The sequence below is a fragment of the Ptychodera flava genome, chromosome 22 (assembly GCF_041260155.1).
Source record: "Ptychodera flava strain L36383 chromosome 22, AS_Pfla_20210202, whole genome shotgun sequence".
NCBI classification, from domain to species: domain Eukaryota; kingdom Metazoa; phylum Hemichordata; class Enteropneusta; family Ptychoderidae; genus Ptychodera; species Ptychodera flava.
In genome coordinates this window covers 16,639,962-16,667,345 of record NC_091949.1, presented here as the reverse complement: position 1 = coordinate 16,667,345, position 27,384 = coordinate 16,639,962, and the positions used below count along the sequence as shown (strand labels likewise).

At 37.5% G+C, this 27,384-nt stretch overlaps 1 protein-coding gene across 1 annotated transcript; it reads right to left on the bottom strand.

Annotated features, from left to right (window-relative positions):
• Positions 1 to 190: 190 nt before the first annotated feature.
• LOC139122816 (cadherin-related family member 1-like) lies at positions 191 to 26,382 on the bottom strand. The gene is made up of 14 exons (XM_070688580.1): positions 26,290 to 26,382; positions 21,272 to 21,352; positions 20,749 to 20,856; positions 19,357 to 19,502; positions 12,382 to 12,435; positions 8,231 to 8,320; positions 7,577 to 7,672; positions 7,211 to 7,333; positions 6,948 to 7,079; positions 6,763 to 6,838; positions 6,085 to 6,209; positions 5,658 to 5,852; positions 2,865 to 3,029; positions 191 to 1,540 (listed from the first exon to the last, which is right to left on the bottom strand). The coding sequence occupies exons 2-14, from the start codon at positions 21,312 to 21,314 to the stop codon at positions 1,439 to 1,441; spliced, it is 1,455 nt and encodes a 484-aa protein (XP_070544681.1). The 5' UTR covers positions 21,315 to 21,352; positions 26,290 to 26,382; the 3' UTR covers positions 191 to 1,438.
• Positions 26,383 to 27,384: the final 1,002 nt, after the last annotated feature.

The window sequence follows — 27,384 nt, the reverse complement described above, 5'->3', positions numbered from 1 at the left end:
CAGACATGAACAACATACAATGATACCAAATAGTTTTATGGTCGTTATTGCACTTCATATCAAGGAAAGAAAACAAAGGACTGTTCTGAACAATTCATGCTCAGCTTGGCAATATGTCAATGCTGGGGTACCACAAGGTACAAAACTCGGCCCTATCCTTTTCATTTTGATGATTAATGACATCCAGGTCCCCATTGTAAACTCTCACTTTATTTTCATGGACGATACGACAATATCTGAACATTTTCACTGCAACGATGTCAGCAAGTCTTGTTTACAAGCAGATCTTGATAGAATTTATGAGTGGTCCTCCAACAACAACAATATGAGTTTAAACCCGAAAAAGTGCAAAGAAATGAGATTGTGTTTTTCAAAGTCTGATGTGCATCTACCTCCTCTTGTAATTGGTCAATCGACCTTAGAAATTGTAAATGTTTATAAACGCTTAGGTCTTAATGTAAGCCATAATTTAAAATGGGATTCACATGTCAATGAAATAGTAAGGAAAGTTTCGAAACGCCTTCACATCATGAGAGTCTTGAACAGATATGGTGCCAGCAACGAGGATCTAAAGCTTATTTATATATCTTTAGTTCGCTCATGCCTCGAATTCTCCAGTGTTGTTTGGCAAGGTGGGCTGTCAGACAAATTGAGGTCGACATTGGAAAGTGTTCAAAAGAGGGCTCTCCGTATAATCTACCCATTCCATTCATATAACCAGGCTCTTGAGTTAGTTAACATTGACACTCTTGACACCAGGCGTAACAATATTTGCAAGTTGTTTGCATCATCGATTCTAGAGGACAATCACAGACTTCACCATCTTGTTCCATCTCCAAACCATCACAAGTATTCTATGCGATTCAATGGGAAAGTTTCTTTCAAATGTAGGACAAAACGTATGGATAACAGTCCTGTGGTGTATAGCATCAGACTGGTGGAGTAATTTTGTTTTAATTTGTGGTTGTTTTTGTTTGTTTTTTTTATTCTGAGTTTGTCCCCCCCCTTTTGTATAGTGGTTTATTTGTTCATGTATGTCTGAGTCTATTAGTTATTTTAGCTGCAGCTTTTTGCGATCCATCTTCCCTGTTGCATTTTCACGACTTTTATGACTTTTGTTGTAGTAAGGCTTTGTTTTTATTCTGTTTTCCTTTATTTTAACATGCTTTTATGTTCATTGATTCTGTGAACTCAAATAATTTGACCGATTTTAATGACGGTCACCATAATGTTTTAATAAACCATTATTATTATTATTATTATTATTATTACAAATACAATTATATAACAGAGAAAGACCAATACAAAGAAATTAACACTTTGTAAGAAATTCCACTACTATTCTTGATAGCTTAAACTACACAATGCAATATTCCTGTACACATTAGAATTGTTATCTCTTCGAAATGAGATGATTTCATAGTGCTGTGAACAGCTTTTAGAGCTTCAGTGTATCAACGCATGGAAACTGAATAACGTTGATGGTCACATCCGTTTTACTGTTGAACTTTTCAGCGGTATGTGTTTCTTCTGCCAGGATCTGTTGAGAGGAAAGTTCGGTTTGGTTACGATGCAAAATACTATGAAGTGTGTTGTTCTGGTACCGGTATATATTTATTGCATAGCTTTACCTGGACACTCCTTAAATTTATTTGAAGGGACATATGAACAATTTGTCGGTCTGTGAACCTTACACCCGACCTTGTTGCGGTTATGCAGACTAACTGAACCAATGGGAGAAACAAGCCAACGGCAAAAGTGTTCTGCGCATGCCTCGAGCGTGTCTGTCTCAATTTCACGTCTACCTGAATGCACCGTCAAAAGCATTAACACATTGTTAAAGGGCCATTATTTGTAACTTTTGACCATTTTTTACCTCGGAAAGTTCTATGTTGGAGGCTCATATTTGTTGCAAAATGTTGTTTTACGAAGAAACAAACATGATTAGTGATGTTATAGCCACATAAAACTGCTAATTTTTGTTCAAACGTGTTGCCCTTCCGAGCTCATTTGTTGACGTCTGGCATGCTCAGCGTGCTGGGATCAAAACAACATTGCGTCGAGGATTGCCAGACATCTGGCTACGCAACGTGCTCGGACAATGGACTACGACGTAAGTGCCGGGCATAAGTAATGAATATTTATTTTGAAATTGCTGTAAATGGCTCGCGCAGGTGCAGAAAAATGCCTACGTTGCAATCCGCGTGTCAACAGAGTTTGTATTTCTGTCCGGACAAAAATTGAAATTTTCGTTGTAAAATCACATGTTATTTAGTTGTAGGGCACGTAATGTTTCCGAATAATATGCGATTCTCTGTTATTTGACAGGCTATTCAACATGAGCCAGTGATCATTTCGATCAAAACTAACGGAAAAATCGCCAGAAGATACAGCTAATGGAACTTTAAGTGCTTGTAACAAACTTATACTAGAGTTTCAGCTGAGTTCTGTTAAGTCGTCACAACATCGGCGACTCCATTTTCTGAAGTTGATCGTGAAGTTCGTCCAGTCGGAAGTTGATCATCTTTCAATGCGTTGTTTCTGTGTCATAACAACGTATTACCATGTGTCCCACTATTCCAGATTCCGTCGATAAAATTGCCCTATTTCATTGATCAATATGACTGAATGATGTCAGAGAATACATGGTCTTCTATGTCTAAATATTCAATATTTTAGCCGCTAACTTGGTATCGGGGTTTATCTGACTGAAAAGGCAGGTTATTGAATATCGGCATGAGCATGATTGTGTTTGTGAATATAATTTTACTGCCTACCCTAAGCTTTTAAACAACAAAATATGCAGAATAGTACAGACACCATACAACATACAAAATGCGTTCTGCTATATTCAATAAACTAACCTTGAAGTGAAAGCTTTGGTGCTTTGAATAGTCCAACAACAACTCATTTCGCACCCTTATGACCACATTTGCTTTATTGAGAGCAGTTTCGGGTGAGAGATAAAATGCTTGATCAGCAACGCCACTCTCTTCAAGTATTTGAATTCGGAAGCGACCATTATCAAACTGAAACAGAATGCAGCAAAGACAATAATATTATACATGTTTTCTTTAATACTCTGGACGTATGAACACATTTAATTTCAGCTTTTAAAGTCCATCAGCAGAAATGCGGCCCGTACCGATTATTTCGCTGTTACTAATATTTATTATGTTTTTAACGTAAATAGCAAATAATGGCTATTAGAACTTTTTGCCTATACTTCCACAATACATGGTAATTATTGGCAAGGGAGCAATTATTGTAAATTGGAGAACCAACTTGTCGAAAACATAAGAACGTTTAATTTTGACATGTATAGGTAGGCGACGTCACATGTGTAGTACATAATTCCTTTGATTTGCATGCAGAAATGCAAGAACATGTCATTGCAACATTTTCATTTGTTCAAACTTTTACAAAAGACTTGATACGAGAAGCCATTTGAATACATGGATACCAAAGGCGGTATCACCATGTTATATTAATTTTCAAAACAAAATGGATTGATTATTCCCATTTCTACTAAAGAAACCGAAGAAAAAAAGCTTACACAGCCATAATTCTTAGAGCTTTTATCATTATTTATTTGCTTCACTTCATCAGCAACCCCCTTCTTTTTCTCATGATCAAAAAGAAGCATGTGGATGGCCGTTTTAGATTTATAGGCGGACGGTAAAATGACAACTTCTTTGTCTTAATCAGCCGACAGGCTTATCATTTACAATGCTTGCTACATGTAAGCTTCATTTATATTTCTATCAAATAAATTGAAGATACAACATAGTTTTTCCTTATCATATTTTTGTCAGATTTAAAGGGAGGGAAATTTCGAGGGGTTTTAGCTAATTCTTGCGCACTTCTGTATCAGAAATCAGGGTCAAAGTACAGTGCCAACAGCATTAACTCAGTCTAAAGGATGACTTCAACCACAAGTTACGAAAGGCAGGCATTTTCGAGACAATTTTCTTGGCAAAAATGGTGCTCTCGCTCTAATCAGCCCTAAGTTCTCTCAACGTGGAACTGTTCAGGGAAAAGAATTCTTCTCACACAATATATTCCGAAGTACTTAGGGCTTTGGCCTAAGTAGAATAACGATAATTAAGGTATATTATTACACCTCACTCATTCAGCGTGCACTGCCATTGGTTAAACACGACTCACGTGACATGTAAAAGAACGTGATGATGCCCTCTGCGAACGTGATGATGCCCTCTGCGAACTTGATGATGCCCTCTGCATTTGATATTACATGGATGACGTCATTTTACTTACTGCGCATCCTTTCTGCGCTTAACAAATTGTCGTTCGCTTGTACTTGCTACTATCGCTGCGAAACGTCATGCAGAGCTGTCACCGGCACAGTTAGACGATATTTTGATGCAAGTAAACAGCTTACGAACGAAAATGGCAACAAGGAATGCAATTTCTGTGTTCAGCGACTATGCAAGCAACAAATTTGGATACGCGACCGAGGAGATCGGCAAACTTTCAGCGGCAACCCTAGACTTGGCACTGACAACATTTTACGCTGAGGTCCGGACTCATGCAGAAAGGCGAACTGTACTCGAAGAAGTTTGTTCGGTGTAATAAAAATAATAACACATGAGAGCTAGGGCAAGATCACGATTTTTTGCCTGCCCTCGGGCTGGTGGTCATGATCGAAATATTGATGATGCCCTCGCCTACGGCTCGGGCATCATCAATATTTCGATCATGACCACCATCCCTTGGGCAGTCAATAAATCGTGATCTTGCCCTCGCTCTCATGTGTTATTATTTAACTATTGCCTATAAATTGTTTTGTTAAGATCGCCAGATGCAACTGCTATGAAAGCCCATAAGGGACATTTTTATGAGAAAACAAATAATTATTATCTCGTGCGCACGAGATACTATCTTGTGCGCACGTGAAAGTATCTGGTGCGCACTAGATAGTATCTCGTGCGCACCGGATACTATCTCGTGCGCACCAGATAGTATTACGTGCGCACTAAATACTATCTCGTGGTCACAAGAAACTATCTCGTGCTTACAAGATACTATCACGTGGCAACGAGAAATTATCTTGTGCGCACGAAATACTATATGGTGCGCACGAGATATTATCTCATGTGCACGAGAAATATCGTTTTTCTTCTTTCAAAAGTGTCCCTTATAGTCTTTCATAAACTGCAGACATGAAATGACAAAAGGATGTTTACATGTAGCGGTCGTGCTGCAATACAGCAAGATGACGAAAAATTAAACTGTCAGAACTGTACTCTGTCTTTGGGCGTATTTATACAACATTTCCTGCAATGCATATCTCAATGTCACTGTTTTTCATTTTAACCAAGCGAACGTGAAAACATGCCTACACGGTTGACCAAGATCTGTGCCCTCCAGGACGAGAAAATTACACTGACCTCCGTCAAGTCGCTGATTTCTACAGTCGCAATATCTCAACTCACACTTTCTTAAGATGTAAGCAGATCAACTTGGGTTTCGTTACAATCAAAACTTCCGCCACACCGACTCTGCACGGAAGTAACATAAATTTTTGTTGCACTGTGTGAACACCTAAGAAAACCATTAACATAAAAAAATAAATGTTTGTGTATAAAAAGAGGACAAACGCGCAAAGGATGATCTATGCCCCTTAAAGTACCAACCTCATCGGGATCGTCAATTTGTATCTCAATATTTCCAACAACTGAATGCTGCGGTGATTGTTCCATCACTTCTCCAAAATAGTGCTCCTTCTCGAACACTGGCGGCATATCATTGACATCGTCGATCATGACAGCAACTGTTGTTGAACTGGTGGTGGCGTTTAGGGTCTGGTTGTAAAAGTCAATTTCCTTCGCCTAAAAGGAAAAGAATTGAAACATTTGACTAGAGAATATAGTTTTAAAAGGGATGCTAGAAATGCCTTTACTGGTGAAAATGTCTAACTTTACACGGAGCATACATACTCTTTTCCAAACAATTCTATATTTTCCTGAGTTTCTAGTTCGTAGGAAACTTGTTAAGGAGAATCAATTTTACTCTCCTGATTGGACGGTGTATCTATCAATGTAGAGAAAAGGTATAACTTACTACAACAGTGAAGACAATTGGAAATTCATCTTCTGCCATTGTCTCTCTGTCGAACACCACACTTGAGCGAATTATCCCCTTCGAGTAAAAACTTTGAACTGTTTCGACCCAGAAGTCCGTGCTGTCTGTGAAAGGGCATGAAGTTACTGTTTAGACAACCACTAAAATATATGCAAAATTAATTCTGCGTGCTTATTGTCAGTTACATTAAACCGTAAGTGAAGAAAACTCCAGAGAATTCCAGATGTTTGTGAATAGCATCACAACTGTGCAATTTCGCCAACTACTGAACAAGTGCTGCTTCTGTAAAACCATCACGCACTCGGAAAATATCAAAACTTTTGGAGAATTTAGAAAGAATCTCCAACAAGTTTATTGCCATACCTGACTCATGGAAGCATTGTTTCTCACACAATGGAGAAAATAAATGGGTTTTACAGAAGAAAATGCTACAAGTATAAATTGTCTTAACTAAACGTTAGTACCGTGACTTACTTCATCTACAACATGGTCTGCCTACTATGTGTATAACAGAAAAGTAAGTTTTAGTGTGTTGCAACAATGAAAATATTATTAAAGTACCAATTTATTACAGTAGAGAGATATATCATGCATTCAACCATCAGAATATAATCGAAACAGGCAAAGACAATGGAATTAATTATTTTGAAATCTTACCAGGAATCATGAACTCGATGTCTTGACGATTAGCTGTATCACCATCAACCGCTTCGACTTCCAGCACGATTGTATTCTATTAATAACAGGTCAAACGTTAAAGGTCAATAAATGTTACTTCCAAATGAATAGCAAGAACTCATTCAATAAGTTGGTTTACTCAGGTAAAATATAAAATAGCTCACCACTGGTTTGTTTTCCTCCAGGTTTGCGGAATATGGATGGAAAGTGAAACGAGGTGGCGTGTCTTGAACGTCAAGAACTGCAACTGTGACAGTGGCGGAACTAGAGTGTTGCATTGGGTCTGTACCACGGTCCTGCACGATAATATAAAGCGAAACATAAATAACTATCGCATTAGGAGGAGGAATGAACTCTCAGTAATGTTCAAAGTTACATTTTGCGGCAGCACATTCCGCATGGTAAAGAACTGTAGGAAAAAACATACCGTTGCCACGACGACTGGTTTATAACCATTCTCTGTTTCGAAGTCCAGAGTACTATTAAGGATGAGGTATGCCTTTTCATAATCAAGTGGATCGGTTTCCAAAATGAACAGGCCTTCTGGAAACTAGAAAGCAAAATTATAGACGTTATTTTTAATAATGGAAATCTACAATTTGAAACATACACTATTGCAAACAAGTTTTCTATTGTAATCTATCAGGTTGAACAATTCGGTCATCATTACACACATAACAAGTGATGAAGATATAACAATCAGTTAAGTGTTATTAATTTCTTGTACACGAAATTTTCTTTTATTTCTTTCAATATCTTGTACTGGAAGGGGATAGAAGATTGTCATTCTCACCGAGGTTTCATCTATATGAAAATCAAATTGACCATTCGGACCTGAATCGGCGTCGGTGGCACTGACAGTCTGCACAGTCGTTCCTATAGTTTCGTCCTGAAAGCAGAATGATCTCGTAAATATCACCTTTCTTGAGATGCCGCAGAATGTGCATACGTCATTACATATGCAAATACATGAATACTTTCAAGATGGACGATATGGAGTTAGATAGACGATAGATTACCACGTTTCGAGACAATCGATATATTTAGACCATGCGCTTACATTTCATGCAAATAAAGGATAAGATTTCATACAGTTTACTTTATTTGCATTAGGCTATTGCATTTCATGTGACAGAAAATCTCTTGGATTCTGCTGACTGGAGCATACTTGTTCGTCAGCAGTTAGACGTAAATATAGCCATGCTTGAAGATGTAAGACATTAACGTTCTCACATAGAAGACGTTACTGCTATACGTGATGTAGCACATAGCAAAATATATTAGTATGTCATGGAAGTCTAGGCGTATGAGTGTCATATAAAAAAAAATTCAAAACCACCGTTCAATTGTATTTACTTTACTTGTAATATCAAGAGTTGCCACCTGGGCATTCAGTCGTATAGTGTTTGAATGTCCAAATAAGCCAAAGGCGATGCTCAAGCCATACCTCGGGCACTTCTGTCGAATACGGAGTTCCGACAAATTGTGGTGCATTGTCATTCACATCTGTGATGTATATTATGACGTCTTCCTCGACCTGACGGAAAACAGATTCAGCATGCATTATGTATATTAAGAATACTTTCAGTCTTAAAATACGAGAAAATAAATTTAAAGCAAAAAGATATTGATTTTCAAAAGTGGAATCTTAGCCATCATTTTGCATTTTAATTTTACCGGAATCTAAATTTCCATTAACCGTCTTGTTCTTATATATAATCCCATGGTATTTTTCTCTGTTTGACGTCATTGTATATGAGTGTTTTTTGCGGAGTCGTACAACTTCGAGCCGAAGGCGAGAAGTTGTGCAGCTCCGCGAAAAACACGACAGGTTTGATTCCGAGCAAGAATTTACGGAAATGTTTGTATGATGAAGGAAATTTATCGCTGTTAGTCGAATGACTTTATGCTTGTGCCTGTATGTCGCTTTCCCGAAGATTATACTGTACACATTTATTCAGTTAAACTTCCGTTGAGGTGCAGATTTCAGGTTTATCGCCAACCGGGATCCCTGGGCCGGGATCGCCAGGTACGACGTCCACATTGAGCCTTACGAGGCGACTCGACTGGATCGGCGGTATCCCTATTCGATTCTCGGGAACAGCTATAGTTTTAGCGACTCGAAATTTCGCTGGACATGCCTTCTATATTTCCATGTGTGGATTTATCAGGTCACCTTTTTTGAAAAAGTGTCATGAGAGCACGGCATCGATCACGACAAATCGGTCTATGTTCATGGCGCGACCCGCATGTATGAACGGTATCGGTACCATGCAAGAAAAAAGTTCCGGTTGATGACGTACATCAGGGGTAATTCGGAATTCTTATCCGTCCTGTTCTACGTCACAAAGGTGGGAATTCGGGCCAGTTCATGTGATAATACTGCTAATTCTAACCATAGCACCACCAGGTTGTAATAGTAAATCGATGGTTTGGACGTAGAACGGAAGTCAACACAGTTGATAATTAGCCGTCAAATGTGAGAATGGAATGCTGCAGGTCACGAATCTTTGAAGCTGACTTTTCAGTGTGTTCCTCATTCGTGATCATTTCCACTACATAATGTTACAGAATATATATTGCAAAAAAAAAAACAAACAAAACAAACAAACAAAACAAACAAACAAAACCCAACAATTATATTACAACTTAAATTGTTTATACTTAAAGGTAAATGTGGATAGTTTACCGAGGGAAACAACAACAGCAGCAGCAGCAGCAACAACAACAACAACAACAACAACAACAACAACAACAACAACAACAACAACAGCTTATTTCATCAAAATATTGTCATCAAACTTTAATTTCTTTATGTACTTTGAGAACATGCTAACAGTTTCAACATATCTAGAAACGATTGATATTTATGCTGTCAGAGATTGCAATTTACTAGTTTACTCATTGTAGAAAGTGTGTGCAAACTTGACTTTGTGACGTCACATTATAATCGAGAATGAAGCTCTGAAACCGGAAGACGACTTTCTTTAATACAAAAGTGCTGGCCAGAACAGCGAGCGTAATCACACACTTTGAAGAAGGAACAATGTAATACAAGTGTGAGGATGTCTTGTGTACACTGCATTGGTATAGCTTTTGTAACATCTTGCAAGCAACTGGATTATAGTGTTAAAATCAAAGCAATTTTTTTGAATTTCTGCTAGGCGCCAAGCTATTTTGATAATTATGGGATAATTTCACCCTCATCCCGAGAGCTTCTTTTTGGTAATAAGGTTTTGAATGCTAGGTAAGTGCTGTGGGTACGCCGATAGAATTTCTCTGATTTTTTTATTGTAATTATGATCCGAGGGGTTCCGCGGTGAATTTACTAAGGCACCACTCTTTAAAAACTCTGAAGAAGCATTGATCCAAGCAAAAACACAATGTGCCTTAAATTTGTTTGTGGTAAAACAACAGAGACGGTGAGCGCTTTTTAAGACTAAATCCTAATAACTTTATGACAATGAATGCTGAGTAAATATACTTAAGGGACGGACCATTAGATCTTGGGAGGGGTTGGTCAAAAACAGAAAAAAAAAAATTTCAGAGCAGAAAGTTAGGGGAAAAACTAGTTTGCAAAATAAAAAAAATAAATAAGGAGACAAATGCGTAAAAAAGATCTGCAAAAGTCTTTAAAATCTTGAATTTTTTTAGATTTTACCGACAGGAAGCAACCTTCTGTATTTTTAGTAGATCCTCCAGGTACATTTTTAATTTTAATTTATACATTTAGAGTGACTGTATCCCTTATACTGGAAGTTGTGATTATCTTATCTTTTCAGGACTTTTGTATTCTGATCACTTGAAAATTATAAAATTAGAGAGCCTGTTTTCTACTTGTTTCCTGCGTACAAACCAAGCAGGTACACTAGGTAAAACATTGAAACTATGGTATGGTTGTCAAGACATAAAGTTGTATTTGCCTTTTAAGATCAAGGTAAACAGATGCAGGCCACATCAGATTCATTTTTTTCATGGCATTTTATTGCAATGATGAATGCAAGAATGGGTGAACAAGTAGAAACACGTCAATAATAATAAAACAACATACCAAGTCATTATGCATTATTTTGCTTGTAAAAAGGCATTTTCAATTCTTTTTTCTCAAAAAACAGCCTCAAAAACAACAGCAACACATTTTTTAACATTCAACAATACACTACGTAGAGTGCCATCTATCCAACAAGTCCAAACACAAAAACAAACAAAAGGGTTGAACTTTGAAAGTTTCTCGATATCAAATACTGAATAAATCTGAATGAATAGTCGTTTGTGTGTTTGTGTGACAATTATCCGAAGAATTTTTCCACCACAAGAAAGAGCATGATTTAAACAAATCTTAAGGGACTTATGTAGCAAATTTCAAAGAAATTGGACAAGCCCTTTCAGATAATACAGATTTTTTGACCATGAATGGCATAAATTACCCTAAAAAGACAAATATTGAAATTTCACCACATCTATACACCTCCAATCAATTTGGACATGCTGCTACAGAGAAATAGATGTTTTGATCAAAAAAGGGCAACAATTGCTCTAAAACCACAAATATGCAAATTTCACTATATTTTGCAAACAGCTTCTCAGCTTGTCAAAATAAATTGTAAATCATGAGATATGCATGATGTTTGGTGGGGTGAATGTAGGCATTTCATCACGCAGTAGAAAGGGAAGTCAGGAAACCAAAATAGTCAATATTCAAAACTAGTCAATATTCAAAACTATAGGAAGCTACTGAGGAGCAAGAAGACCATGTTTCAGAGGAAGATGTGTAATCTGAAAAAAATGCTCCCGAGTGCTATCAAATAACACCCTTTTAATCTTTATTTTTCAAAAACTCCAACGGCAGGAGGGGGGACACCCACCTGTTGACCTCCCCCCCCCGCAAAAATACTCCACAAGTGCCACCAAATAACACCATTTTAATCTCTATTTTTCAAAAGCTCCAACGGCAGGAGTGGGGACACCCACCTGTTGACCTCCCCCCCCCGCAAAAATACTCCACAAGTGCCACCAAATAACACTATTTTAATCTCTATTTTTCAAAAGCTCCAATGGCAGGGGGGAACACCCCCTCCTGACCGCCCCCCCCCCTGACCTCTTGCGCGGCCGCTTGTGGTGCTTTGCACCACATCTTTGCCCTCTTTATCCTCAGACAGCGACGAACTAAAAAAAATATAAATCTGAAAATTTACTCTTAAAAAAAAAAATTTGCACAGCTAATCTCAATTTGAAATTTTTTTTTTTTTGAAATTTACAATAGTAAAAAATAAATTTTCACAATTTCATTGTGACCACCCCCCTCCCAAGATCAAATGGTCCATCCCTAAATTAATTTATGCCCTGTATAATCAACAAAACCTTGACCAAAAGAGATACTATCTGCATTTTTTTCCGGTATTTTTAATCCATGGATAAAAATACCGGAAAAATCAAAGGTTGAATAGTGGGTACAAGAAGACGACTATTTCTTCTGTTAAACAACAACTTAAAAAAAGTTGTTTTTACAAGTAAATGTGTGTACGGGTTATCTTTCTTTACATGTAAATTTTCCAAATGTTAGCGTTTCAATACACGTGGCTTAAAAGTAGTACTTACAATGTTATTGACTCCATCGTGTAATGTCCATGTGATGTCATGGCTGGTTGCTGTCTGAAGGGTAAAGGTCGATTTCGGTAAGCAAAGTGCCTTGCATATGTAAAAGATGTCATGTTGTAGAATAGCATTTTTATTAATGGAACGTTAACTCTCAAGAATATTTCTAGTCTAACATTTACAATGTAAATGTATTCTAAGATTATATACTGAGTATGCATGTTCTTAACGTCCTGGTGAAAAGAACGTATAATTTTTCAATAATCAAGGAGAGGTAGTACAATCGTAGAAGACCAGATAAGACAAACCAAGTTACGTATGGCCGTTTAAAATAATAGAGAGACAAGTGTAGTAATGTCACCAGAAACATTAAAGACGATAAATACAGAGTCTGGAATGAAACTAATGAACTGTTTCATGCACTGGTCTATGAGCGTAAACACGCCGATATATTAAAGTGCTGTTCGGCAAAAAGTGTCTATGTGGTGATCAGTACAGTGGCATTTCAAAATTTAAAACGATTACCAGAAGTGTGAAGTAGAAACGACAACATGCCAGATGAGAATTATCCGCCGTAATTGACATACTTGAATTTCACCCCGTCAGATGTCATTACACAGAAGATATTGACATGGTTGAATTGAAACAGCAGCCAGTATTATAGGCGAGCGGCAGGCTCACCTATTTTTCACACTTAATGTACCCACCTTACATACGGTCACATCATACATCATTTGAAAGATTATTATCTCTACTTCAAGAAAATTGACGATGTTGAGCTGCTAAGTAGGGCCATAATCCCCTAATTTGTATAATTAACACTGGTACCCCATTTGCATAACTGTGATATAAATTTAGGGAATTCATTGTTAACTACTCTAAACATACTTTTAAACTATCGAGTGATATATCAAATGAAAAGTATTTGCATGTAGAATACGAAATGGATATCCTAAAAGCTAGTATAATGAATTTGACTGAAATATATTCATATTTATATTGAAAAAAATATTTTCCCCTTTTGAATAAAAATATTTTGAAAGTTTTAACACATATAGCCACATCATACAGCCACATCATACACCATTTGAAAGCTTATTATCTCTACTTGAAGAAAATGCACAGTATTTAGCTGTCAAGTAGGGCCTTAACCCTTAATTAGATAAATCACATGGATACCCAATTTGCATAATTGCGACATAATATTAGAAATTTATTATTAACTACTCTAAACATACTTTAAAACTATCGAGTGATATATCAAATGAAAGGTATTTGCATTTACAATACTAAAATAATATCCAAAAACATATCATAATTCATGTCCCTGAAATATCTTCATATTTATAATGTAAAAATATTTTCCCTTTTTGAATAACAATATTCTAAAATTTTTAGCACATAAAGCTAAATCATACAGCCACATCATACGTCATTTGAAAGCATACTATGCTACTTCAAGAATATTGATAATATTGAGCTGTCACATTCAGCCATGGCCCTTAATTAGCATAATTTGCACGGGTACCAAATCTGCATTTATGCGATATAAAATAAGAAATTTATTAACTACTCTGAACATACATTAAACTATCGAGTGATATATAAAATGAAAGGTACTTGCATGTAGAATAGAAAATGGATATCCAAAAAGATATTAAAATGATTTTACTAAAATCTTTTCGTATTAATGTAGAAAAATATATTTTTCCTTTTGAGTAATGATTTTTAATAAATGTAACACATGGAGCCGCATCGTACAACCATATAAAACTTAATTTGAAAGCCTACTATCTCTGCTTCACGAAAATTGACGATATGCAGCTGGCAAATAGGGCCGTAATTCTGTAATTTGCATAATGTACACGTGTACCTAATTTGCATAAATCTGATGTAAAATTACAAAAATCCATTGTCAAGTACTCTAAACTTACTTTTAAACTATCGAGTGAGATATCAAATAAAAGGCATTTGCATCTAGAATAGAACTTTGAACTCCAAACGTGTATTTAAAGTATTCTTATTGAAAATTCATATTTAAATCGTAAATATCTTGACTCATTTTTAATATTCATAAAATTGTTTAGTAAATACGAATAATGCCCACATTATGGAGATAAAGATATGAATTTGTTTTGCAATTGATTTTCGTTTATTTAGGATATGGAGACTGGAACCTTTCCCTGTCTAATTCCCATAAAGCTGAACAAAAAGGACATATAAAACCAACTGTAACTAATTCTTGATAATTGAATCTTCAGATTTTTCAAATTTTCTCAGGCGTGTTTGGTGCCCTATAGCTGAGTGTTGAAATATTACAAATTGCTCTTAAAAACAAGTAAAAAGAAAAGCAGATGACCTTAAATTTGCAAATTAAACCGACATTACTTCACCATCCAATTATTCCAAATAAGTTCCAATCTTGTTATAAATAGATGTGTGTTGAATAGCTCTTTTGTATTATTGATGTCATTTTAGTTTGAATTCCTCTAGAAATCTTGTTTTGACAGATAATCTCTTGCTACCACATCTGTGTTACATCGACTGTTTAAGTTAAGTTATGTGGAATATGTAAACGGAAGTCACCAAATTTCATTTTATCGTATTTATTGTTATGGAATAAAGGGAAAGCAACTCAACACATCGTTCATACAAATTTTCGTTGTTCGCGTTTTGTGTATGATATTGTGTACATTGTCAGTGTACATAATGTTTGGCTGTTTTTTATAAAGTGTTGATTAGCCATGGCTATTATTCCAGTCAACAGTAAGATATTAAGACCACTTTCAAGTCCACAAAATGACGCTCATCAGGAAATAAGTTCGTAGGCCGCCAAATTATAAGTGGATGATGCAGTCTAACCTTTCACAGATGAGAATTCACTGACCATTTTCTCAAACAAATAGGGAAGACATAAACAACATACATCAAAGATATAACAGATTTTACACGGAAAATTGAGACCAAAAAAGTTCCGGCCGACATTGGTAACACTAGACATTGTGTCAATTTACACTAATACACCGCACAATGAAGCAATGGAATCTGCAGAGCATAAAATCAGGAAAGATCATCAACTGATTACATAATCAAACCACCAATAACGAAATACATGATAGCTATGCTGAAAATGATCTTGAAAAACAACACATTTCAATTCAACAATACAATTTTACCGTCAGATATTTTGGTGCAGTATGGGATCTCCAGCTTCACCAGCAATTCCTGACATTACATTTTACGAGACAAAATGAGAATAATTAAGCAACACACAGAACAAATATCGCTCTGACTGAGATTCAGAGACGATGTATGAGTTTTATTGTAACTCAACACGGGCTTAATGAATTCATGTCAAACATAAAAAATGCATGCTACTTTCACATTTTCGAAAGCTCTTCTCAATAAATCATATCGTTAGACCTAATTATCTATAAAGGTCATCGGTACATCAAAGAGAACATTCTAAACTTGAGAACACACTCAAAACCAACAGATACATTCCAATTCATGCAACCAAACGGCAACATTCAAGAGCCTTGTTAAAAGCGAAACATTGCGATACATTAGAAAAATCATGCAACAACAAGACAATACAAAATACAAGATATTTTCGAGATAAAAGTAATGAAATGCGACAAAACGATTTAAATCATGTTAAATTATTACTAACTTTGTAACAATCGGATGACATTTAAATGTTTTTAAATTTTCATTGAATTACTTTCGAAACCTTGAAATCCTAAAAAGTAAAAGGGAACCAAAACATTGTCAGGTCCCCTATATGCAGATCAAAAACTTTCACGTGCCCCACTACAATTTCCCAAAATTTTCGAATCTGCCCTGAATTCCTCAGGCTCCGCCCCTCACCGTTATTTCTGAGCGTAACCTAATTACATACATAAGAAACAGAATAATAAGCGTTACAATTATGCAAACTTCACAAAACCTACAACAGCCCGATCTCCGATTCAAATGAGTATACACAAATACAGCCTGACCGGACAGTAGACATTCTAGCTTCCCTACTTGAACAAACTGAACTTCAGTGGAACAACTTGATTGGTAACACGTACAATCATTCAATCAGTGCACACGTTTCACCAAAAGAAAATGGATTTTTAGAGACTGATGAAGACAACTCTTGTTCTCGAATGGTAGCATCAAAGGATCGTAGTGTCACATTAGTCTTGCCACCCTATAGGGCAGGGCACGTAGATAAGGGGCACGTCTCGCCATGGCAAATCAACACTTTACATAAAACAGCCAAACGTAACATACACTTACAATATAAACAGGATTTACTGTCAATGAATTACACTGTATCGCAATGAATGATTTGGATCATGAATCATGCCATTACTTTGATTGTTGCTTACTCTGACACGTTGTTTCGACTACAGAGCTACTTTTCGACAACTACATTCATGTGGATCTTTCTTTGTTTGTATTGTACTTAATAGTTATTGGTGATATTTTCCTAACACATCTTTACGAAATAATGTTGACATTCAAATCATTTACCATATATATTAAAATAAATATATATATATATATATATATATATATATATATATATATATATATATCAAATCATTTACCATATATGTTTAAATATATATATATATATATATATATAAAAGAAAATATTGGTATTCTTCAGTGACATTAAATCGTTTCCTTATGCTGTAAATGGCTATATTATACTCCAAACAAAAGGTATGTTTGAAGAAACAGCCTCTGACCTATAAAACCTAGACATCGGTATTAGATAATATTGTAACAAGTAGAGGTGTTCATATGTTCTAAAACATACAGTCGACAAAAAAGTAATCATTTTCAGAACTAATTTCAGCTGTTTGCTCTCCATGTTCTATGCACTGATTTCATATCATAATGCTTGTGGTTGGATTGATACTTTTGTTATTTTTTTTAAAATACCGTTACTCAAAAGGGGAAATATTTATTTCAATAGAAATAAAAAATATTTCAGTGAAATCGATTTCAATATCTCTCTGGATATTCATTTTGTAGACTACATGCAACTACCTTTCAGTTTAAATGTATGTTTAGAGAAGTTAACTATAAATTTATAATATAAAATGCAAATTGGGTATGCGTGTTAATTATGTAAATGAGGGGGTTATGGCCCAATTTGGTAGCTCCACATCGTCAATTTTTCTTAAAGTAGAGATAATAAGCTTTCAAAAGACGTATGATGTGGCTGTATGTAAGGTGGGTACATTTAACTCCTAAAATAAGGCCCTATTTGTAGATTTGCCGCTCGCCTATTAGTACAATAAGAGATCCGTCGTTCGAGGGCGCACCCTATCTTCATTCTGCGGAACAAGCGTGTGAGGTCAGAAGCACCATTAGGGGCCGTGGATAATTAAAACATGCGCACTGTAAACGAAACTGCATTTGGCATAAACCCTTCCCCCTCCCCTAAACGAAAGTTTGGAAGTGCGAAAATCCAACCAAGCCTCATTCTGTATCTGCATACAAACAATTGGTAATTACGTCACTATGAAATCATGTATACGCTACCGACCCCACCTTCCCTCCCAGCAAACTGCCTCTTATATCAATCTCTGTTCAGCGCCAACTCAACACTGACGAAACCAAGAAATGAAACAGTGTATCCAAACTGATTGTTACGTTATTTTACTCGTGCACTGATTCACACATGTATGTCAAAAGAATGCTGGTGTACAGTGTTTCATCCAGGATGGCATTAACAGGGGGGAATTTCCCCCTTTACCAGAAAATTTAGGGGGGATTTCACCAGTTCATGTGTTCTACTTGTATCTCTAAGGTGTGACTGGCAGTGACTGTGAGGGGCCTGGTCCCCCCCCCCTTGACAAATTACCAGGGGGTGCCAACATGTCACCAGAGGGGGAATCCCCCCATCCCCCTCTCTAGATGAAACACTGGGTGTAGCACAAGTGCCGTACTGGCCTGTAGACTAAAAGATTCCGTCGCTTGCGGGCGCTCCGGCGCACTGCGACCTACGACCCTTTACAAAGGGTCGTAGGTCTCAGTGCGCCGGAGCGCCCACACGCGACGGAATCTTTCAGTCTATACTGGCCTGGTACACGCCAAACAATATAGTGCGATATTTTGCGATGCATAAGGGACCGAGGATAATTAAAACACGCGCACGGTAAACGAAACTTCTGTGTTTAGGGGGAGGGGGTTTGGCTGTATTTCGCATGCGCAAAAGTCGCACTACAAGTTTTCCTATCGCAACATCTCGCTACACGGTTTTTTGTATCGCAAAATATCGCTACATTGTTTGGCGTGTACCAGGCCAGTACGCAACGGCGCTACACCAACATTGACAACTTTCCATGTGAATCAGTGCATGAGAACGTAACAATCATTTTTGAATACCGTTTCATTTTATTCTGTTGGTTGCGTCATTGTTGAGTTGGAGCTGAACAGAGATTGATTTTAGAGGGGGTATGCGGGAGGGGGCGGTCGGTAGCATATGCGTGATTACATAGCCACGTAATCACCATTTATTGGTGGTACACGCCAAAACAATATAGCAATTAGTTTCGTTTACAGTGGCATACAGAATGAGGCTAGGTTGGATTTTCGCACTTCCAAACTTTCGTTTAGGGAGGGGAGGGGGGTTGAGGACAAACACACTTAGTTTCGTTTACCGTGCGCATGTTTTAATTATCCACGGCCCCTAAAAATGTGTAGAGAGATGTTGCGATTTTGAAACTTGTGGTGCGATTTTCAAGTGCGCACGGTAATCGAAATACAGCCAAACCCCTTCCCCCTAAACACAGAAGTTACGTTTACCATGCGCGTGTTTTAATTATCCATGGTTCCTTAAGCCGCGGCTCATAAACTCTAATTTAACACTTGAGTTGCTGGGCATCGGATAAGAAGAAATAATTGCACTCATAATTTTTTCAATAAATAGTTCAAAATCAAAGAGGAATATGCGAATGTTTCAAGTCATACTTCATAATCAAGCTCCTGTATAAGTTTAACATTTGCGTGGGTGTCATTCTGATCACTGACGTCAAAGAAATCAGACCCAGTGGTGATACCAAAAGTTATGGGGTCGCCGTCAGGATCTTGTGCGATGAGAATGTACATAGTTTCTCCTGCAAACACAAATACCGGGGTATAAATTTGTAAATATAGAGAAAGATACAGTATGTATGTATGTATGTATGTATGTATGTATGTATGTATGTATGTATGTATGTATGTACGTACGTATGTATGTATGTATGTATGAGAATGTACAGTTTCTCCTGCAAACACAAATACCGTGGTATAAATTTGTAAATATAGAGAAAGATACAGTATGTATGTATGTATGTATGTATGTATGTATGTATGTATGTATGTATGTATGTATGTATGTATGTATGTATGTATGTATGTATGTATGTATGTATGTATGTATGTATGTACGTGTACGTACATACGTACGTACGTACGTATGTATGTATGTATGTTATGTATGTATGTATGTATGTATGTATGTACGTACGTATGTATGTATGTATGTATGAGAATGTACAGTTTCTCCTGCAAACACAAATACCGTGGTATAAATTTGTAAATATAGAGAAAGATACAGTATGTATGTATGTATGTATGTATGTATGTATGTATGTATGTATGTATGTATGTATGTATGTATGTATGTATGTATGTATGTATGTGGGTGGATGGATTGATGGATGGGTGGGTGAGTAGATAGGTAAGTAGGTATGGATGTACAGATTGATATATATAATAGATAGATAGACTGATCGATTGATCGATAAATATGCACATTTGTACATACATTTGTGAATCGATGGATTAATGTGATAATGGCTGGCCAAATGGAAGAATCATCTAGTAGACTAATTTACGACGCACATATTGTTGAAAATAGAAATATTTGGTAGTGCTTTGCCAGTAGACTTGGTTCAAGTCTGTGATTGTGAATGTTTGAGTGGAGTGAACGCAATGATTTGTATTTTGCTTTCATGTGAAACGGGCGCGTGAGTGGACGCGATGAGTAGGGTGAACGCGATGAGTTGAGTGAACGCTTTACAGCTCACTACTGCGCAGCCTCAAACGTGACGCATTCAATCGCTGGGAAAACCTGGCGTGAGCTGCCAAATTCCGGATAGGTTTGTACGAAATAGGAGAGGCACAAGAGAAACTATTATAAATGATTTTATTTTTTAAAAATTCACCGACTTGAACCAAGTCTACTTTGCCAGGTGCAAGGGTAAATTAATGATCAGTAGGCTTACTGCAGTATATCGCGACACTATTTGTTCTGTTGTCTGGTACATTCAAATCACTAATTCAGATTCTTGCAGTTTGACCTGCCATGTCACTTACCGACAGGAAAATCTTCCCTGTACCGTTCCTTGTCCATGTTGTAGTACTTTTGAGGGCTTGTACCAGGAATAGGTGAGAATTGTGGTGGAAGATTGCCCTGGACGGCCACTTCGTTTTAGCAATTGTAGAAAACGCAGTCGAAGATAAAAGTAAGTAAACACATACGTAATGTTAGACTTCCAATTGAACAATATGAAAATATGACGTGAAATCAAACCGCGCAATCTGACCATAGATAGTCTTAATACTGCAGGGTACATAGAATACAAGAAAAATATTCATCAACTTGAGAAGAGGATCTTGCACTGTAATACAATGAATGGTGTCACCAGATGCACAGAACAGGCATGCTGTAAGGATGTAAAAATTGATCTGTTATTCTTATGTCGCTCAGATACTCTGGATCATAATCTCTTTGTTACGAAATGTGCATATGCATAACCATAAATATTCCATGAAATTGCAATTTCAGTGGCTTTATATCATAAACCAGTAGCTTTAGTTGAAGGAAGCCTGAACTTGCCTAGTGCACTGGACAGAATTGTGCATAACGTAAACAAAGTCATGATGAGTCTGTATAGGATCTCAAGTAGGAAGACACTTCCTGAAATATTAAAAGAAGTATAATTAAACGTTAGGCAACCTGAAATGCCAAGCGACGTAAAATGTACACACAGTTGTTATGCCGTGTGCGTCGTATGCAATATCATACTATAAACAACTGTAACCACTAACTACTCAAAGTATTATTAACGTTTGAAAAGATTCGACAGGCAGTCTTATATTATCAGTGCCATTCCACCATAAGCTACACTCCCCTTTTCTCAAAAAGAAAGAAATACAAAAGAATGAAAATCTGTAAAAACAGGGTTACCATTGGAAACAAAATTAGGGATGCCTAATCAATCGTCTGCCACTGTACTTTGACCCTCTTACTTTGTAGTTCCGATCCATGTGCTAGTCATCGTGCCATTGGATAACAGTTTGAAATGGAACGAAAGGCTGTTCATCATCCAATCAGAGCACGTGTAATATCTACTCTGAGGGACGATTTCTGAGAGTGTGGGATCGATTTTTCCAACACCGTCGATTCCACACTCACAGTAGCCAGGAATGTGAGAAATATACAGGTATGTCATACCAGGCGCCAAATGTAAATAATTATTTTACACATTAGAAGAACATATTCATACGAAAAGGGTGTATTTGCATGCATTTATCAATAAAATAAACTACTATAGCATAAGTATAAATAAATCAATACAGACATAAGTAAATACATATATGAGTGAAAAAACATACATATATGTGAACCAATTCACACAAGACATGAAGACAGACACATACATACATACGTGCATACGTACGTGCATACATACATACATACGTACGTGCATACATACATACATACATACATACATACATACACACACACACATACATACATACATACATACATACATACATACATACATACATACATACATACATACATACATACATACATACATACATACATACATACATACATACATACATACATACATACATACATACATGCACTCACGCACGCACATACATACGTGCATACGTACGTGCATACGTGCATACGTACGTGCATACATACATACATACATACATACATACATACATACATACATACATACATACATACATACATACATACATACATACATACATACATACATGCATGCATGCATGCACTCACGCACGCACACACGCACACACATACATACATACATACATACATACATACATACATACATACATACATACATACATACATACATACATACATACATACATACATACATACATACATACATACATACATACAGGATCGAAAAGTTTACATGAGGGGAACGAAGTACGCATGCGTATATCCAGTCGCACACACACACACTCACACACACACACACACACTGCTACTCGGAAAAGTTTACATGAGGGGGAACGAAATACGCATGCGTATATCTACTCGCACACACACACACTGCTCTGAAAAGTTTACATGAGGGGGAACGAAGTACGCATGCGTATATCCACTCGCACACACACACTTACACACACACACACACACACACACACACACAACAAACACAACACACACATTGCTACTCTCTCTGAGATACACACACTGACGCGACGATCTGCAGGCCCGGAAGTGCCACACCGGGGAGCTCACTCCTAACTCGGACTCTACGTACCTCGCGGCGTCGAAGGCTAGTGACGATGACAAAGATGTGCGACACTTTTTCTCTTTCTTGCCTTTGTGTCGTGAGTCGGGTTCGTACAGGGCTTTACACAGTGGTAAAGTGGTAGCCGGCCTGAGTAATACTACACTGCTTAGAGGCCCCGTAAGGGTTTCTGACTTAATGGTACCTGCCATGCCGGCGAAGTTCTGCTGGGGTTAACGGCCCAACCCAGGCCAATAAAACACTAGGAGTCGTGTATTACAGCTCTCTGCCATTCGGCTTATATTCTTTAATGGTTAAATACAGCATTCAACAGGAACTACAGCAACAGCTTACTGGAACTAAAGCAACAGCTTTACTGCTAAACTCTCTGCTCTCTAAACTCTCTGCTTACTTTACTCAGGATCGTACGTAGCTCCACTCAGCAGGGAATGAATGTCTGGAATGCCAAGTATGCCCACTGGAACTAGACAGCAACGGAGTACGGAGAACTGGAATTTTCAAACTAATATTAAGAGCCACTGTGTATTTTCTAATAAACTCATTTTCACGCCTACGACATTTTAGTGCCTGATGTACAAGGCAGTGGTATTTTTTACGAATTTTCATTAGTTCTACGCGTGAATTTTTTGATCGAAAAATTGATGCTTTGTAAAGTTTGGTCAAACATCAAATGTGTTCACTTTTCCCCGGACGTTTTTTGATGAAAGTCATATGGTCAACCCGGTCAATGTAGTATCATTCGACTCTTAATGGTACGAAATGTGTCAAACTGTCATCCGACCCCTATCGACCCCTAGCGTTTTCACGTAATGGGGGCTTTCTTTCTGCCTACTTTAGTGATTTTCTAAAATGTGGACGCCTTATGTAAACATAGCCAGGCCGTCAGGCCTGCAGTTGAGGACCGGGGCAGCAGGTCACCTCGACCCCTGTCCGTTTCGACCCAAGTAATTCACACCCTCTTGTCGTTGTTTGTGGTCAAATCAATCCCGGTGCCTTAGTCACTTCGACCTCAGTCAGTTTTCATGTTACATGTACCTGACAACGTTTTACTGAGTACATTATGCAACTTGTTTCTGTGAGAAAAACTGCTGGCTTCGCTACAACAATCCACGGGGTAGCTGTGATATCGCAGCGGTACTTGTGGCGTGTCGAACGCGCTCGGGTCATTGGTTTGGGGTCATCGCCACAGTCCCTGTGGCGATGACCCCAATGACTCGATCGCGTTCGCCACGAGTACCGCTGCGATATCACAGCTATCCACGGGGCTGTGAACACTCTGATACTTGTGGGAGGCCTGGGGTACCCCGGCCCCATTGTCATTTACTGACTGGGGAACGTGTCTCACTGAAGTACGGATGGATAAAGCATGTCATTTACTGATTTTTGGAAATAAAGCATTCGTCATTATCGCAATTGCTTGCCATATGCGGCAAGATTGGATGAGCGAGGCCGGTCCGCTCGCCTTGGTGTCTTGACGCCAAATGAGCCTATTTCCGGTTTAGGCGTTGGGCTTACAGCAATGCATTATAGGATATCTTCCAGGGCGGCGTGGATCAGTGTGTGTGTGTGTGTGCGAGTAGATATACGCATGCGTATTTCGTTCCCCCTCATGTAAACTTTTCCGAGTAGCAGTGTGTGTGTGTGCGAGTGGATATACGCATGCGTACTTCGTTCCCCTCATGTAAACTTTTCGATCCTGTATGTGTGTATATGTATGTATGTATATATGTATGTATGTATGTATGTATATGTATGTATGTATGTATGTATGTATGTATGTATGTATGTATGTATGTATGTATGTATGTATGTATGTATATGAGTGTGTGGGTTTGTGTGTATGTGCGTGCGTGCGTGCGTGCATGAGTGCATATGGGCTATGTATGTATGTATGTATGTATGTGCGTGCGTGCGTGCATGAGTGCATATGGGCTTGTGTATGTATGTATGTATGTATGTATGTATGTATGTATGTATGTATGTATGTATGTATGTATGTATGTATGTATGTATGCACGTACGTATGTATGTATGTATGTATGCACGTACGTATGCACGTATGTATGTATATGTCTGTCTTCATAGGTCTTGTGTGAATTGGTTCACATATATGTATGTTTTTTCACTCATATATGTATTTACTTATGTCTGTATTGATTTTTTATACTTATGCTATAGTAGTTTTTTATTGATAAATGCATGCAAATACACCCTTTTCGTATGAATATGTTCTTCTAATGTGTAAAATAATTATTTTACATTTGGCGCCTGGTAATGTCAGGCCTCTGGAAACATTGTTGTTATTTTGTGTTGAGAAGAAGTGACGCAGAGTCCTTACATGAATAATTGTAAAACACCTATTTCCTGGTCATGAGGGCTATAGCGCCCGTCTATTACCCCGAGGGGCCGTGTGGTACCAGAAACACATCGCTATTCCCCGAGGCCGTGCATCTGGTGCCACCGTTATTTCGGCGGTGTAAATATCCTTGCATGTTGACATTTTCAACTTGTAATATTTTTCGGGTAAGAAGTGATCGGGTATCTTATGAGTATGATTTGGAAATGCCCATGACGTTTCATTTCAAACTAAGAAAGCCGTTTTGAAATTTGCAAAAGTATTGTCAGCGTCAGCTATGTAATCACGTAGCAGGTATATGTATACATTCATTGTAGTGTCTGATCGTGTAAAACTGCCCTTCTAGAGTTAGATCACCGAAGTTCCAGGCTGCTTACCTGCGCTCAAGGCTGTTCAAAGAGCTACGCGTACCGGTCTGAGGTTATTTGATGAGAGCAACAAGATAACACAAATAAATTATTAACGTTCTTATCGTAACTTACGAACTCATTAAGCACAGCCACACCCGAGTTATCATCGACGCAAATCGAGCGTTAAGCTCGATCATACGTCCCGCCGCAGCGGTCTTTGAGAGGTTTAAAGTAACGAGAAAAGAAGGGAAAATAATGTTTTTGCTACACTTACTCCATGTCTGTGGGCATATAAATATCAGAACAGAGTAATTGAATCAACTACGGCAGACTGTTGTATTGATGGTGAGTTATCGCGAAATTGAAACAATATAGTGTACTGTAACCGAATGTCGCGTGTATAGATCGTGGGGTTAACGAGATGGCGCAGTGCCTATATGTTACTGCATACGCTCGAGAAAAGCCAAGCGACTGGTGGACAAGTCTGTGTTTCCCAATCGCTCGTCAAACAGGCTGATTCAAAAACCACTACTTCAATTAAACCATAACATATGAAATATCAACTTCTTATATGGAGTATAAAAGGTAAGTAACACATAAATATCAATTAACTTACATAGACAATCTTCCTGAGTAAAGCTCACGACGTGGTCTGCTGCAGTGGGACATACAGGTCTAATTGATAATCATGTGATCTTGTTTCCGATAACGTGTGACAATCGTGTAAGCAGGTGATTTACTGATTGAAACATCCGTGTAAATAAACTTCAAGCGCTTATCTGAAATCCGCAACAGCAATCATTCGTAACAACACAAAAACGCGGAAACGCAAAAAGGCAATTGAAAGAATTTCCGCCTTTTATTTTGATGAGTTTAAAAATTTGATTGAAAATATTCATTCCATTTTTAACCGATCGAAAGACTATGGCCATTGAATTTAGGAATGTCTTTATCGTTGTAGCGGGCTCTCCCATTTAATATTTTTACAAAGATTGAAACATATACAGGTGTACTTCCGTGGTAACTGTGCACTCATTCTACGTTGGAGTATTCCTAGAACAAACAATCATATTCTCATTTATATTTGGCACATGTAATCACGGAAAATTGTACGTTATTTTTTCGCTTCTCGCAGTACAAAATACATTTGCGATTAAAATATTCTTTAACCTATGTTTTGACATAGACTTAAGTGAGTAATTTACATTCTCGCCCAAAAAGCAAATTTTATCGGTATCTCGACAGTGTATAGAATTTTCAAATTGACCACGTTATTGATAGTTTCTCAGAAAACAAAGTTGAGGGCTCTTATAAGCATTTTCGACCATCATATTTGAGCTAATACCATTGTGTGAGTTATATGTCCAAAGTAGTACAAAGATTCGATGTGATAACAGATAGTAAATATGTGGCATTTCTAAAGCGTCGAATTCATATCAGCTACAAGGAACTGACCATTAAAACTTGGAAACTCGGACGTGATCGGGCCAATGCGTATACTAACAAAAGATTTCTTATTTTTCTCTGGATGGAAGATTAACATTATGCCAATCCGACACATTTTTGAAATGTTTGATTTTATATATTTTGAAGACAATTATTAGACCACCTGCCTATTTATGGAGCCATACCCCTCTAATTAAATCTTCTAACAAGAATAATTGTACTTTTCGAGAAGGTTCTGAACCATTTCTGAATCATACACTTATCG